The sequence below is a fragment of the Polypterus senegalus genome, chromosome 2, assembly GCF_016835505.1.
Source record: "Polypterus senegalus isolate Bchr_013 chromosome 2, ASM1683550v1, whole genome shotgun sequence".
NCBI classification, from domain to species: domain Eukaryota; kingdom Metazoa; phylum Chordata; class Cladistia; order Polypteriformes; family Polypteridae; genus Polypterus; species Polypterus senegalus.
Window position 1 is genome coordinate 97,942,842 of NC_053155.1, and position 12,447 is coordinate 97,955,288.

The window sequence follows — 12,447 nt, forward strand, 5'->3', positions numbered from 1 at the left end:
AAGAAGCAATGAAAAGAAAAGGAAACATTTTGAAAATAACGTAACCTGATTGTCAATGTAATTGTTTTGTCACTGTTGTGAGTGATGAGTGTTGTTGTATATATATATATATATATATATATATATATATATATATATATATATATATACACACACATATACATACATACACACACATATATACACACAAATACATATATATATATATATATACATACATACACACACACATATATAAACATATATATACATATACATACATATCTACATATATACACACACAGCTATTTCGTATCAGTGCAATACGCTGTTTGTTAAAACGATTGACTCCCGCTCTTACGTGCAATAACAAATCAAATCATTCAGTTGTCTTTGCTCATATGTCATTTTAGAGCTGGACGCCTGGCATCTTTTTTTGGCCACAAGTTCGTTTCTGTTTGGTGTGAGGTTCTGTGTTGTGGAGATTCTAAGGATGGATTGCAGGTGCTCATCAGTGAGGCGACTCCTGTGTGCTGTTTTGTTAGTCTTTATCACTGAGAAGAGCTTCTCACACAGATATGTGCTACCAAACATGCACAAGGTTCGAGCCGCATGTAGACTTTTTTTGTTCTTCAAAGTCACCAAAGCGCCGTGCAAACTCAGTGCGCAATAACTGTAGTAAGCGGTAAGTGTTCGGCAAGGCAGCTGAAGCGCTGCATTATGGGATCTGTAGTTTATTGTGTTAACAGCGCTTCATATACCCGGGCTTTAATAACAATAATTCATTATATAAAATAATCTCGCGGGCCGGATATAATTACACGTGCTATGTCCATAGCTTTATTTAATGTTACCTTAGTCCTGGCACTTAAAACTTTCTCTCGCAGTTTCGCTGAGTTTGTGTCAAACACCACCCTGACCATCTCATCTTCCTCTCCATAAGCACAGTCCTTCACCCGTGAATATTTACCCGTGGCAGTTTGCTATTGGATTGCCGCTGACGGACGGCCTTATATGGGCAGGCACTAAATTACAAACGCCAGTGGCAGCCTGTCTATGAACTTAATTTAAAGTGTAGGTTTACATCGTGCTTTGTTTCCGAAGTAGCAGAACTCATGAATATGGTTGTATATGTCACTCGCTCGTTTCTTATTGTTTCGCTGCCTTCTCAATTATATAATGCATGTTTTCTTGAGCGCTTTTTTGAGGTCTTCCTGGTTTTCTATGTACTGCGTGATTACGTGGGAGGCGTGATGATGTCACACGAAACTCCGCCCCCACGGCGTTGAAGCTCATCTCCATTACAGTAAATGGAAAAACTGCTTCCAGTTATGACCATTACGCGTAGAATTTCGATATAAAACCTGCCCAACTTTTGTAAGGAAGCTGTAAGGAATGAACCTGCCAAATTTCAGCCTTCCACCCACACGGGAAGTTGGAGAATTAGTGATGAGTCAGTGAGTGAGTGAGTGAGGGCTTTGCCTTTTATTAGTATAGATATATACATATAAAGATATATATAAATATATATATATATATATACACACATCTATACACATATATATACAGTTATATATATATACATATACACACATACTGTATATATACACACACACATATATACATACTGTATATACAACATATACATATCTACATATATACTGTATATACACATATATATACAAATCTACATATGTATATATATTAGGTGGGACTCGATTAAAAAATTAATCCAATTAATTAGAGGCTGTGTAAGAATTAATCTTGATTAATCGTATGTAATCGCACACGTAAATTTGCCCCAAATCGCAAATGTTTTTTTTTATTTAAAACGGTTTTAGTGGGCTTACAGAATCAAATAATAGACATGGACATGAATATTGTAAACTGAAGCTGTTTTAATTTCTGAAAAAAAGCTTTTAAACTGCATTTGAATTCAAAACAGAAACAAAAATATCATCCCTGGTTAAAATTGGGCAGACTTAAAAATAAAGTGGTAGTTTAAGTACTTTAAGTACATTTTCAGAATAGTATTGTCTTTAAATAATAATAACCAAAATTTCACATAAAGTGCAGTTTTCTTCTTAAAAAATAAGTCAGAAACATAAAAGGTAATTTGACCAGCTTACTCTTTAAACTCTGAGTAACATTAGCCAAAATTATTTTGTACATTAGGCTAAAACAGTGTGATCATTGAACATTTTGTAATTAGATGTATTTAGAATTACTAACGGTCACGGAAGTCCAATGATCCCCAGTAAGAGCCACAAAGTCCGCTTTCTGTAATGCATCTAATTTTGCTTGCTTTTCAGTGTGCACAAAACCATGCTTTTATCAAGGCTTCGGGTAGTCGAAATGATCAGTCGTAGGAACGCGCTTTATTCCGACTCTAACATTTTTGTAGCTGTGATGTGTGCATCAGTGTAATGGATGTACCAGGAAATCATGCATTGACAAAAGTTCCCGCTTGCTTGGAATTGAAAGTGTGATTAAATGCGCTATTTTTAACGTTATGGAGTACATGCATCGAAGCTTCTCAGCTGTGCTTGTGCTAAGAAAGGGAAAATTTTAAAAATAACGTAACATGATTCTGCTAACCTAATATTTTTCATACGCCCCAAACCAAGGAGATGCGAAGGTAAAATGAATCGGTAGCGCGTACATAGTCAGTACATCCCTCTCGAATCAACCTCAATGTCGGCGTAGAGGCTTAAGACTCTACAATTGCCACAGCGTGTGGCTTGTCTATGCTAAAGTATGTATTGTAGATCGGGTATATATATACATTTATATATATACCCGTATGCAGTGGAGAAGTAGAAGTTATGAAAAGAAAAGGGAACATTTTAAAAATAACGTAACATGATTGTCAATATACAGTAATTGTTTTGTGAGTGTTATTGAATGTTGCTGTCATCAAGGATTTGATTATCATTATTTCTTTCAATCAGGCTCGTATTTGTAGGATGTGTTCAAGTTACATTCCGTGTTTGTCAATCGTTGTAAAGATAAGAGGTTTCATTCATCGATTAGTTCCTTACTGCATCAATAAACAGCTCGTCTTCCTTTTATCTGTGATGTGACAAACTGCATGCACGGGTTTTTTTACACTGTCTTCCTTTAGCAGGACATTCACTTTTTCCACCGTGTGCTTTGTTTCGCAGTAGCTGCACTTATGAATATGATTGTATGTATAAGACGCTTCATATTTTTTGCTGCCTTCTCAATTGTGTAATTCGGTTTTGTTCAGCACTCTTTGGAACTGTTGCTTTTGTCTGTGCACGCGCCAGTTCACGTGAGCCGCTTGGTGTTCTTGCATCGAAGGTTCCCAGCTGTACTGGTGCCATCTCGTGTAATGTCAGCTAAGACCCGGCACTTAAAAGTTTCTCTCGCAGTTTCAATGAGTTTGTGCCAAACACCACCCTGACCATCTCATCTTCCTCTGCATAAGCACAGTCCTTCACACGTGAATATTTACCGGCAGTGTTTGTATTGGATTGCCGCTGATGGACGGCCTTATATGGGCAGGCACTAAATTACAAACGCTAGTGGCAGCCTGTCTATGAACTTAATTTAATATAAACTTACGGTTCACGCCGTGCTTTGTTTCCGCAGTAGCTGTACTTATGAATATGCTTGTATGCATCATTTGCTTCATAATGTTTTTCTGCCTTCTCAATTGTGAAATGGCGTTTTGTGCTCATCGCTGGAGTTCTTCCTTGTTCTCTACGTACTTACGTAGGAGGCGTGATGATGTCACACGAAACTCCGCCCCCCGCGGCCATCTCCAACTCAAGACTCCATTACATTATATGGGAAAAAATAGCTTCCAGTTATGACCCTTATGCGTAGAATTTCGAAATGAAACCTGCCCAACTTTTGTAAGTAAGCTGTAAGGAATAAGCCTGCCAAATTTCAGCCTTCTACCTACACGGGAAGTTGGAGAATTAGTGATGAGTCAGTGAGTGAGTGAGTGAGGGCTTTGCCTTTTATTAGTATAGAAGGAGCAGGCTCTTTTTCTTTAGGATACTTTGTTCCTTTAATGTGGGAAATGACATCCTTCACATCTTGTGTAAGTATATGATGGCCAGTGCAATTTTCTACACTTAGGTGTGTTGGGCTGGTAACATCACTTCCAAGGAAGGCCCACTGAATCAGCAAGCTACTTTAAAGGGCAAGTTAACTTCTAGGATGCACTGTGGACCCCCTGGAGGGTATACCAAAGGAGAGAGCTAAAACAGAACTGCGTTCCATTATGAACAATGCTGCACATCCCCTCTCAGATACACTAATCCTGAGTACTTTCATCCAACAAATTATTCAGTAGCAGTGCGTCAAGAAACGCTCCTGGTGTTTCTTTTTACCAACAGCAATATGCCTGCATAATGCCTCACTGTGACCATGATTGCCAAGTCAGACGATTTCTTTTTAATTTTCTTCTTTGTTCAATCCAAAGTTTGTGCGTATATTAATTTATTTATGTATTTACTTGCTTACTTATCTACTTATTTATTTATTTAAAGAGCTTCTGTAAAAAGCCTAATTTCCCCCTGGGGACAAATAAAGTTATGTCTGTCTGTCTGTCACAATAATTAAGTGAAGTATAAGATGTTGGACATATTGATGTATTGTACACTTTTCTTTAGTCATGTTTCACATTGGCAACGTAATGCGTTGTCACTGAGGTTTTGGTTTAACTTATATAGGGAAATTAATATCATGAAACTGAAAGAGAATATAAAAGACTACATCATATTAAATAGCTTTTGCTCTAATTTGCTTTTTAAATACTTGTTGGAAGTATATTTCTAAATGTATTCCCTCTATTGAATGAGTTCCAGACTGGCACACCTGAGGCAAATATTTTGATGTGTTGCATTTTATCTTCTCTGACTGTACATTGTTGGGAGAAACTTGACAACAGATCTTGTGATATTACACTGTGCAATTTTAAAAAAACATTACCAGAAATATAGATTTAAGTATTTTGGGCCTTAAAAACTGAACCAGCAAACAGTTTAACATTGGAATCTCTTACATGGATAAATTTGTTAGTTCACCTTGATCTGCAGGTTTATAATTCTGCAACAGCGAGAATTAAAAACCTGCGAGTTTTAAGCAATTTCTACAACAACCAGGAATACACACCACATTACTGTCCAGAATCTTTGTTTTAGCCACTTAGTGATGTTGATAAACGTTAGTGCCACAGTTCATATATAGTATCACTTTGAAGATAATGTGTGTATTAAATTTATTAAAATGTTTTACTTAATTCCAATTTATAAATGATATTTTGAAAACTTGTTTTGTCATTAAATGCATTTCTTAATACTGTACTTTTTTTAAATGTATGTAAAAATTTTAAATTGAAATTCCCGTTTGTTTGTAGGCATATAAAGCCGTTGTGAATGATGCCACAATATTTAAACTAGAACTTCCACTGAAACAGAAAGGGTATGTATTTTTTTATTGTTACATTATTTTTTCTTTTTTGTTTTAATTCTTTGCAAGGATATGCAAAACATTTTAAAAAAAGATAAACCTGGCAGGGCAGCAGGGTTGCGCAGTTCGCATCCCAGTGTTTCCCTGTGTAGTGTTTGCATGTTTTCCCCATGTTTGTGTGGGGTTCCTCCAGGTGCTCCAGTTTCATCCCACAGTCCAAAGGCAAGAAAGTTATGTGGATTGACAATACTAAATTGGCCTAGTGTGTGTGTGTGTGTATGTTCACCCTGTCCACGGTTTATTCCTGTGTTGCGCCCTGTACTAGCTGGGGTAGGCTCCAGCCAAAACCCAACCCACACCACGCACACACGCAACCCTATTAAGGACTAAGTTGGTTTGAAAATGATATGGCATACAAATGGAACAAGGATAAAACTGAGCTCAAAAACTCTTATGGCTTTTAGGTTACTTGAAGTAGTATTATTGTTTCCCTAATGTGGATTTTTATTGCACATTCTTGCATACAAAGTATGCATACAAGTTCAATTTCTTGCAGAAATCAGAGTTTATTGTATAAGTCATCAATTAATTTAAGCCATTAATCAGCCATTGGGATGACAATCATTTAAGTTTCTGGGAACTGTGCTGTCACATAACAGTAAGTGGGACAATAAAATCGCTTGCATTATTAAGAAAGCCCATCAGGAAATGTTCTTTTTGTATCATCCAAGGAAATTCAATCTCCCTTAAGAAATATTGGTCCAGTTCTATCTACACAGCCATCATCAAGTCCTTTCAGACCTCATCTATAATATTGGTCCAGTTCTATCCACACAGCCATCATCAAGTCCTTTCAGACCTCATCTATAACTGTTTGGTTTGGTGCTAGTCTGTGAAAGGATTATAGGCTGCAGTTTGCTTCTCATTGAAGTCCTATATGAGCCCAGGGTAAGGAAGTTGGCCACAAAGATCATTGCTGATTTATCTCACCCAGGGCATCACCTGTTCCGAAGACCTCCCTCCAGCATACGTCTTCGTGAAAGCTAAAACACATTATCTAAACAGGTTTTGCAATGTGCAGTTATTCTCATTAATCAGGTCTGAGCTTCTACTCAGTATCTATGTATACCTGAACACTAGAGTGCCTGGACATTTTAATTCTACTGTCTCTTTATTTTATAATATTTTATAATTTTATATTTACCTTCTTATAATTTATCTTCTTATATTTTGTATTCTGTGTTATCCTTGTATGTTGCATCAGTACTTTCAAGACAAATTCCTAGTACACATTAGTGTATCTGGCCATTAAAGTGAATTCTAATTCTGATTATAATATCTATTTTATTTAAGTAATTTGGAATTCAACAAGAATATGTGGGAGCTGCCTTTGTGCTGTTTTTTTGCCTTAGTGATGAAAATGATATGCAGCATCAAAAACTTGACTAAACAACTTGCGGTTTAACCACATTGTTTGTAGTCCGACATTTTGTTTTGTTTTTTTTTTTTTTTGTTTGTTTTTTCTCCTCTTTCTCAACCCTTGAGCTCATTCCTTTTAAGATCTGCTTGAGAGGGGAATGCAGACTACAGTAAGATTAATAGATCTCTACCCCTTTGTGTAGCCTATTTCGTTTTTTATATAAAAATACAACTGGACTTAAATTTATGTCCTTATATTCACTTAACATACATAATTTAACTTATTTAGATATGTGATATTTCACCATTAAATGCAAGGATAAAATAAGTTAGTAAAAAGATAAGTAAGGACTGATTCCTACATAAATATAATGCAAAGCCTAATATTTATCTTGTTAGACTTCAGTGTGTTTCTCTAAAGAGCCATACTGGTTTGTTGCAGTCAAAGCACTTATTGTACTTGACTGATGATGCTTTTTTTAGGTGTTAATCACTGATGTAAATATGCTTCAGTATTGTCTTTTGTCATTAGTTTTTTTTCTGAGTGGAGCAAAATAGACAAAACAACAGCTTGTCTCACTTAATACTTGTCAGTTAAATGATCAGCTTAATATTTTTCTGGGTTATGCTTTCTGAAGGATCAGGCACTACTGGTGAAAGCTAATATCCTCCTGCATGTACATGCAATATATATATTTTTTAATAACTAGCACCTTTTTCTTACATAACATGAAACATTTATTTGCAAAAATGTTTTGTACGCTGAATGTGCTAATACTAGATCTGTTGTGTATAGTTTTGTTATGTTTTATGAGTAAGTTTTTGTCAGAGCAATTTTTACATTCCTCCAGAGTTTGCAGTTTTGGTAATACATTTTTCAATTATTTCTCTACAACAGACATAAAACTTCAAAATTTATTGTATTCCTCTCCCCCTCTGTTTTGTTTCCTTTGTGTATGTAAATGCAGAGTTGGATTAAAAACACAGCCTGAATCAAAATGTCCGGAGCTGCTAGCAAACTACTGTGACATGCTACTTAGAAAAACTCCACTAAGTAAAAAGCTGACATCTGAGGAAATTGAGGCAAAACTCAAAGAGGTGGTAAGTTCTACGATATCATGAATGAAATGAGCAAGATAATATTCCATGTTGCATATGATTTACTTTCTGTACATCGTAGACTATATTTTAAGAAAATGCTCAGATCCTAGTGGGCCGCAGTGGCTGCAAGGTTTCGTTCCATCCACTGTCTTATTTACTAACAAACTACTGTATTACTGGTAATGGAAAACAGTTCTTGCTTTAATTTTAGTTGACTTGTGTTTTTTTTTTTTTTTAAGAGTCATATCCTTTAATTGACATCCCTGTTTTAATTAATTTGTGCATATTGCTTATTTGATATAAATTCAGTTTATACATTTCTGTTTTTTCCAGTATAAGAATATTCTGTGTTTGTAATTCACGTGCATTATATGCTTTTGTTTGTTGTTTTTTTTAACAATTTTATGTGCATAAAATTTATAAGCAACAACAGATTTCTTTAAAGGATTGTTAGTGTTAAAGCTTTGTAATTAGATTAAGCTTCAGGTTCAGTGTTTAAATAATTATTAATGTAACAAAGTTTCAACTTAGGATTTAGAGCTCCACAGGTTATCTAATTTTATTTTAAATCACTTAATGACACCCTTAGTTTCATATTAGTCTGATTTTCTTAATGTGATCAATGTCCATGTACTCCATTAAGGTCTTTACTCAAGACACTTTATTTTACTTTTTTACTTCCTACTAGAATCTGTGAATGATCTAATGCATTAAATAAAAGAAACAGACTTAAGACATTGTTTATTTCAGTTATTAAGAATGTTTCAAAATACTTATTTGCAAGTAAATTCACTGTTTGCTCCTGATTTCATAGCCAGTTATTTTTAAAACAATAACTGACACACACAGTGGTGCACATAATGCTGAAATAGCATATCTGATTATCAAATGAAGTCAGTTATATGTTTTAATTATTCAAGTGAATTTAAGAACTAGAAAAATAAACAGATTGCCTCTTAAAAAGCCTGCATTTTCAGTGCTGCAGAGAATGACCTCGGAATACAGGTAATTACGTGATGAAACTAAATCACCAAGGTCATAGTTGGAAGATGTATTTACATGTATTTAAGAACTACTTAATTTTCTATCTTCAATAACTATTTTGAAATAGGTTTCACACTTTAGATGTTTTTAATGAAAGTAATATATGTCTGATCAGAGCACCTTTGTATTCTGAAATACATCCATCATTTGGTACTTTAAATAATTTTTATATGTTTTTCCCATATATTCCCAAAAGTTGCTGGTGTTGAAATACGTGCAAAACAAGGATGTCTTCATGCGATACCATAAAGCACATCTGACACGTCGCTTGATACTAGATATTTCAGCAGACAGTGAGATTGAAGAAAATATGGTGGAATGGCTTAGGGTGAGTTCTAAATCTCACAGCTGTTTGAGAGTTAAATATGTGCAACCAATGCCAGCAGCAAGAAACTGCCCTTTTTCATTTTTATTGTATGATTTTTTTTTTTAATTCAGTAGTTTTTTAACATCTTAACACTTAAGTTAATAATCTGATGTTTACTTTATCTAAATTTAGGAGGTGGGAATGCCTGCAGATTATGTGAACAAACTTGCCAGAATGTTTCAGGATATTAAAGTATCCGAAGACTTGAATCAAGCTTTTAAAGAAATGCACAAACATAATAAACTTGCATTGCCAGGTAAATCTTCTTTGTGTTGCCTGTAAAGAGAATTCTCAAGTTTATGTATATCTTTTTCTTTTTTCAACTGCTCTCATTAGGGTTTGCCACAGCAGATCATTCCTTTCTTTATCTTCCTGTCCTCTGCATCTTGCTCTGTTATACCCATCACCTGCATGTTCTCTCTCACCACATCCATAAACCTTCTCTTAGGCCGTCCTCTTTTCCTCTTGCCTGGCAGCTCTATCCTTAACACCCTTCTCCCAATATACCCAGCATCTCTCTTTTCTGCACATGTCCAAACCATCGCAATCTCACCTCTCTGACTTTGCGTCCAAACCATCCAACCTGAGCATCCTCACCATTCCACTGACCTTCCTCTCATTCACACACATGTATTCTGTCTTATTCCTACTGACCTTCATTCCTCTCCTCTCTAGAGCATATCTCCTCCAAGTTTATGTATATAATTTTATTATTAAAACAAAGCTTTTTAGATGAAAATCACTTTTGACATTGCAATCTTGACAGAAATGTACTGTTTTTACTTTAGCAGAGATTCCATGGTCATTAAAATCCTTAGAGAAATGATTTTTCCTTGGTAATTCTTAGTAAAGTAGGCAAAATCAATTCATCCTGAGCAAGACATTTAACATTATGTCTCACAGTGATAAGACATCTCATTGTTGACTTTAAATTCTGCGATCCAAAATTCCCTCTTTTCAATTTAAGGTTATTCATTATCAGTTTTTTACAATATATTTTGATGTGGCCTGTTGTGTATAATCAAACTGTCTAGCACTTGCAGGTGTTAATGTATTTATATTTCTCAATGAGTCAAAGTTCTGTTAGCATATTATCAGGAGGGAAACTCTCCTTTGTTCAAAAGTATATGTTAAAAACTCACAGTATTCAGTGTGAAATAATCTTAATTTTGATGTCTGTTTTATACTGTACTTTGCAAGACTCCTTACAAATTTTCATATATATTAAAAACACACTTAAAAATTTAAGTCACACTCCATTTAACATTATGTTTAGATTAAGGATATAATCTACATAGTGTCACAATAACTATATTGAACATGGAGAAAACACATGATTATGGTAACTGATTTTTTTGTGTTAAATCTTTGTAGCAATTAGTGAGTCCTTGGGGCACCTTTAGTAAAAAAAACAGAGAACACACCCTTTCTGGGTTTTTTTGTTTGTAATCTCGGTTGTCTGTCAAATGTTATTATTGTTGTACTGTATTTTCTCCACATATTATTGTTTTTCGGTATTGTTTTTTTGTTTTATGCCACTTTTGGATCAAGTAACAAACTTGTCCCTTCATAGTGCTAGACATCTTTTATAGATCTACTTGGGGATGTGACCAAAAGAGATGGTAATTGTTGTCTTACCTTATTACGATACGGTTTTCTTCCCTGGACTTCAAGTTTCACTAAGGAGAAAGAAGAATCACACTGGATTCATCTACACCTCTTAGCCAGTGGTGTTTTTGATTTCTGAAGCAGGCACAGGAAGCTGATTTTATAAATTCAGATACTTGCCCTGGAAATTCAGTGGTTTCATTTTTTGGCAATTATCACTGAGCCAGTTTAGATAGTTTTGAAATTTTCCGAACCTCTTGCACCCCAAGAATCTCTACTGTGATAATATCTTGCCACACTTGTTATATATATGAAATGTAATAGGAGAGAGAGATAAAAAAATAATTTATTGTTGTTTGAATATAACCATCTCTCATTATTTTGAGAATACAGGTGCCGGTCATAAAATTAGAATATCATGACTAAGTTGATTTATTTCAGTAATTCCATTCAAAAAGTGAAACTTGTATATTAGATTCATTCATTATACACAGACTGATGTATTTCAAATGTTTATTTCTTTTAATTTTGATGATTATAACTGACAACTAATGAAAGTCCCAAATTCAGTATCTCGGAAAATATTAATTAAGACCAATGCAAAAAAGGATTTTTAGAAATGTTGGCCAACTGAAAGGTATAAACATGAAAAGTATGAGCATGTACAGTACTCAATATTTAGTTGGGGCTCCTTTGGCCTGGATTACTGTAGCAATGCGGCGTGGCATGGTGTCGATCAGTCTGTGGCACTGCTCAGGTGTTATGGGAGCCCATGTTGCTCTGATAGTGGCCTTCAGCTTTTCGGAATTGTTGGGTCTGGCGTATTGCATCTTCCTCTTCACAATACACCATAGATTTTCTATGGGGTTAAGGTCAGCCGAGTTTGCTGGCCAATCAAGAACAGGGATACCATGGTCCTTAAACAAGGTACTGGTAGTTTTGGCACTTTGTGCAGGTGCCAGGTCCTGTTGGAAAATGAAATCTGCATCTCCATAAAGTTCGTCAGCAGCAGGAAGCATGAAGTGCTCTAAAACTTCCTGGTAGATGGCTGCGTTGACCGTGGACCTCAGAAAACACAATGGACCAACATCAGCAGATGACATGGCACCCCAAACCATCACTGACTGTGGAAACTTTACACTGGACCTCAAGCAACGTGGATTCTGTGCCTCTTCTCTCTACCTCCAGACTCTGGGACCTTGATTTCCAATGGAAATGAAAAATTTACTTTCATCAGAGAACATAACTTTGGACCACTCAGCAGCAGTTTTGTCTGTAGCCCAGGCGATACGCTTCTGACGCTTTCTCTTGTTCAAGAGTGTCTTGACACAAGGAATGCGACAGCCGAAACCCTTATCTTGCATACGTCTGTGCGTGGTGATTCTTGAAGCACTGACTCTAGCTGCAGTCCACTCTTTGTGAATCTCCCCCACAGTTGTGAATGGGTTTTGTTTCACAATCCTCTCCAGAGTGCAGTTATCCCT

General features: G+C 35.6%; 1 protein-coding gene across 1 annotated transcript in view; it reads left to right on the forward strand.

The window, feature by feature from the left end:
- Window positions 1-12,447, forward strand: part of LOC120523171 (cullin-5) — a 93,426-nt gene that overhangs the window by 58,453 nt on the left and 22,526 nt on the right. Inside the window, exons 11-14 of the mRNA XM_039744207.1 lie at window positions 5,372-5,436; window positions 7,812-7,944; window positions 9,185-9,316; window positions 9,488-9,611. Coding sequence (XP_039600141.1) covers window positions 5,372-5,436; window positions 7,812-7,944; window positions 9,185-9,316; window positions 9,488-9,611 — 454 coding nt within the window. The remainder of the gene's footprint in view (window positions 1-5,371; window positions 5,437-7,811; window positions 7,945-9,184; window positions 9,317-9,487; window positions 9,612-12,447) is intronic.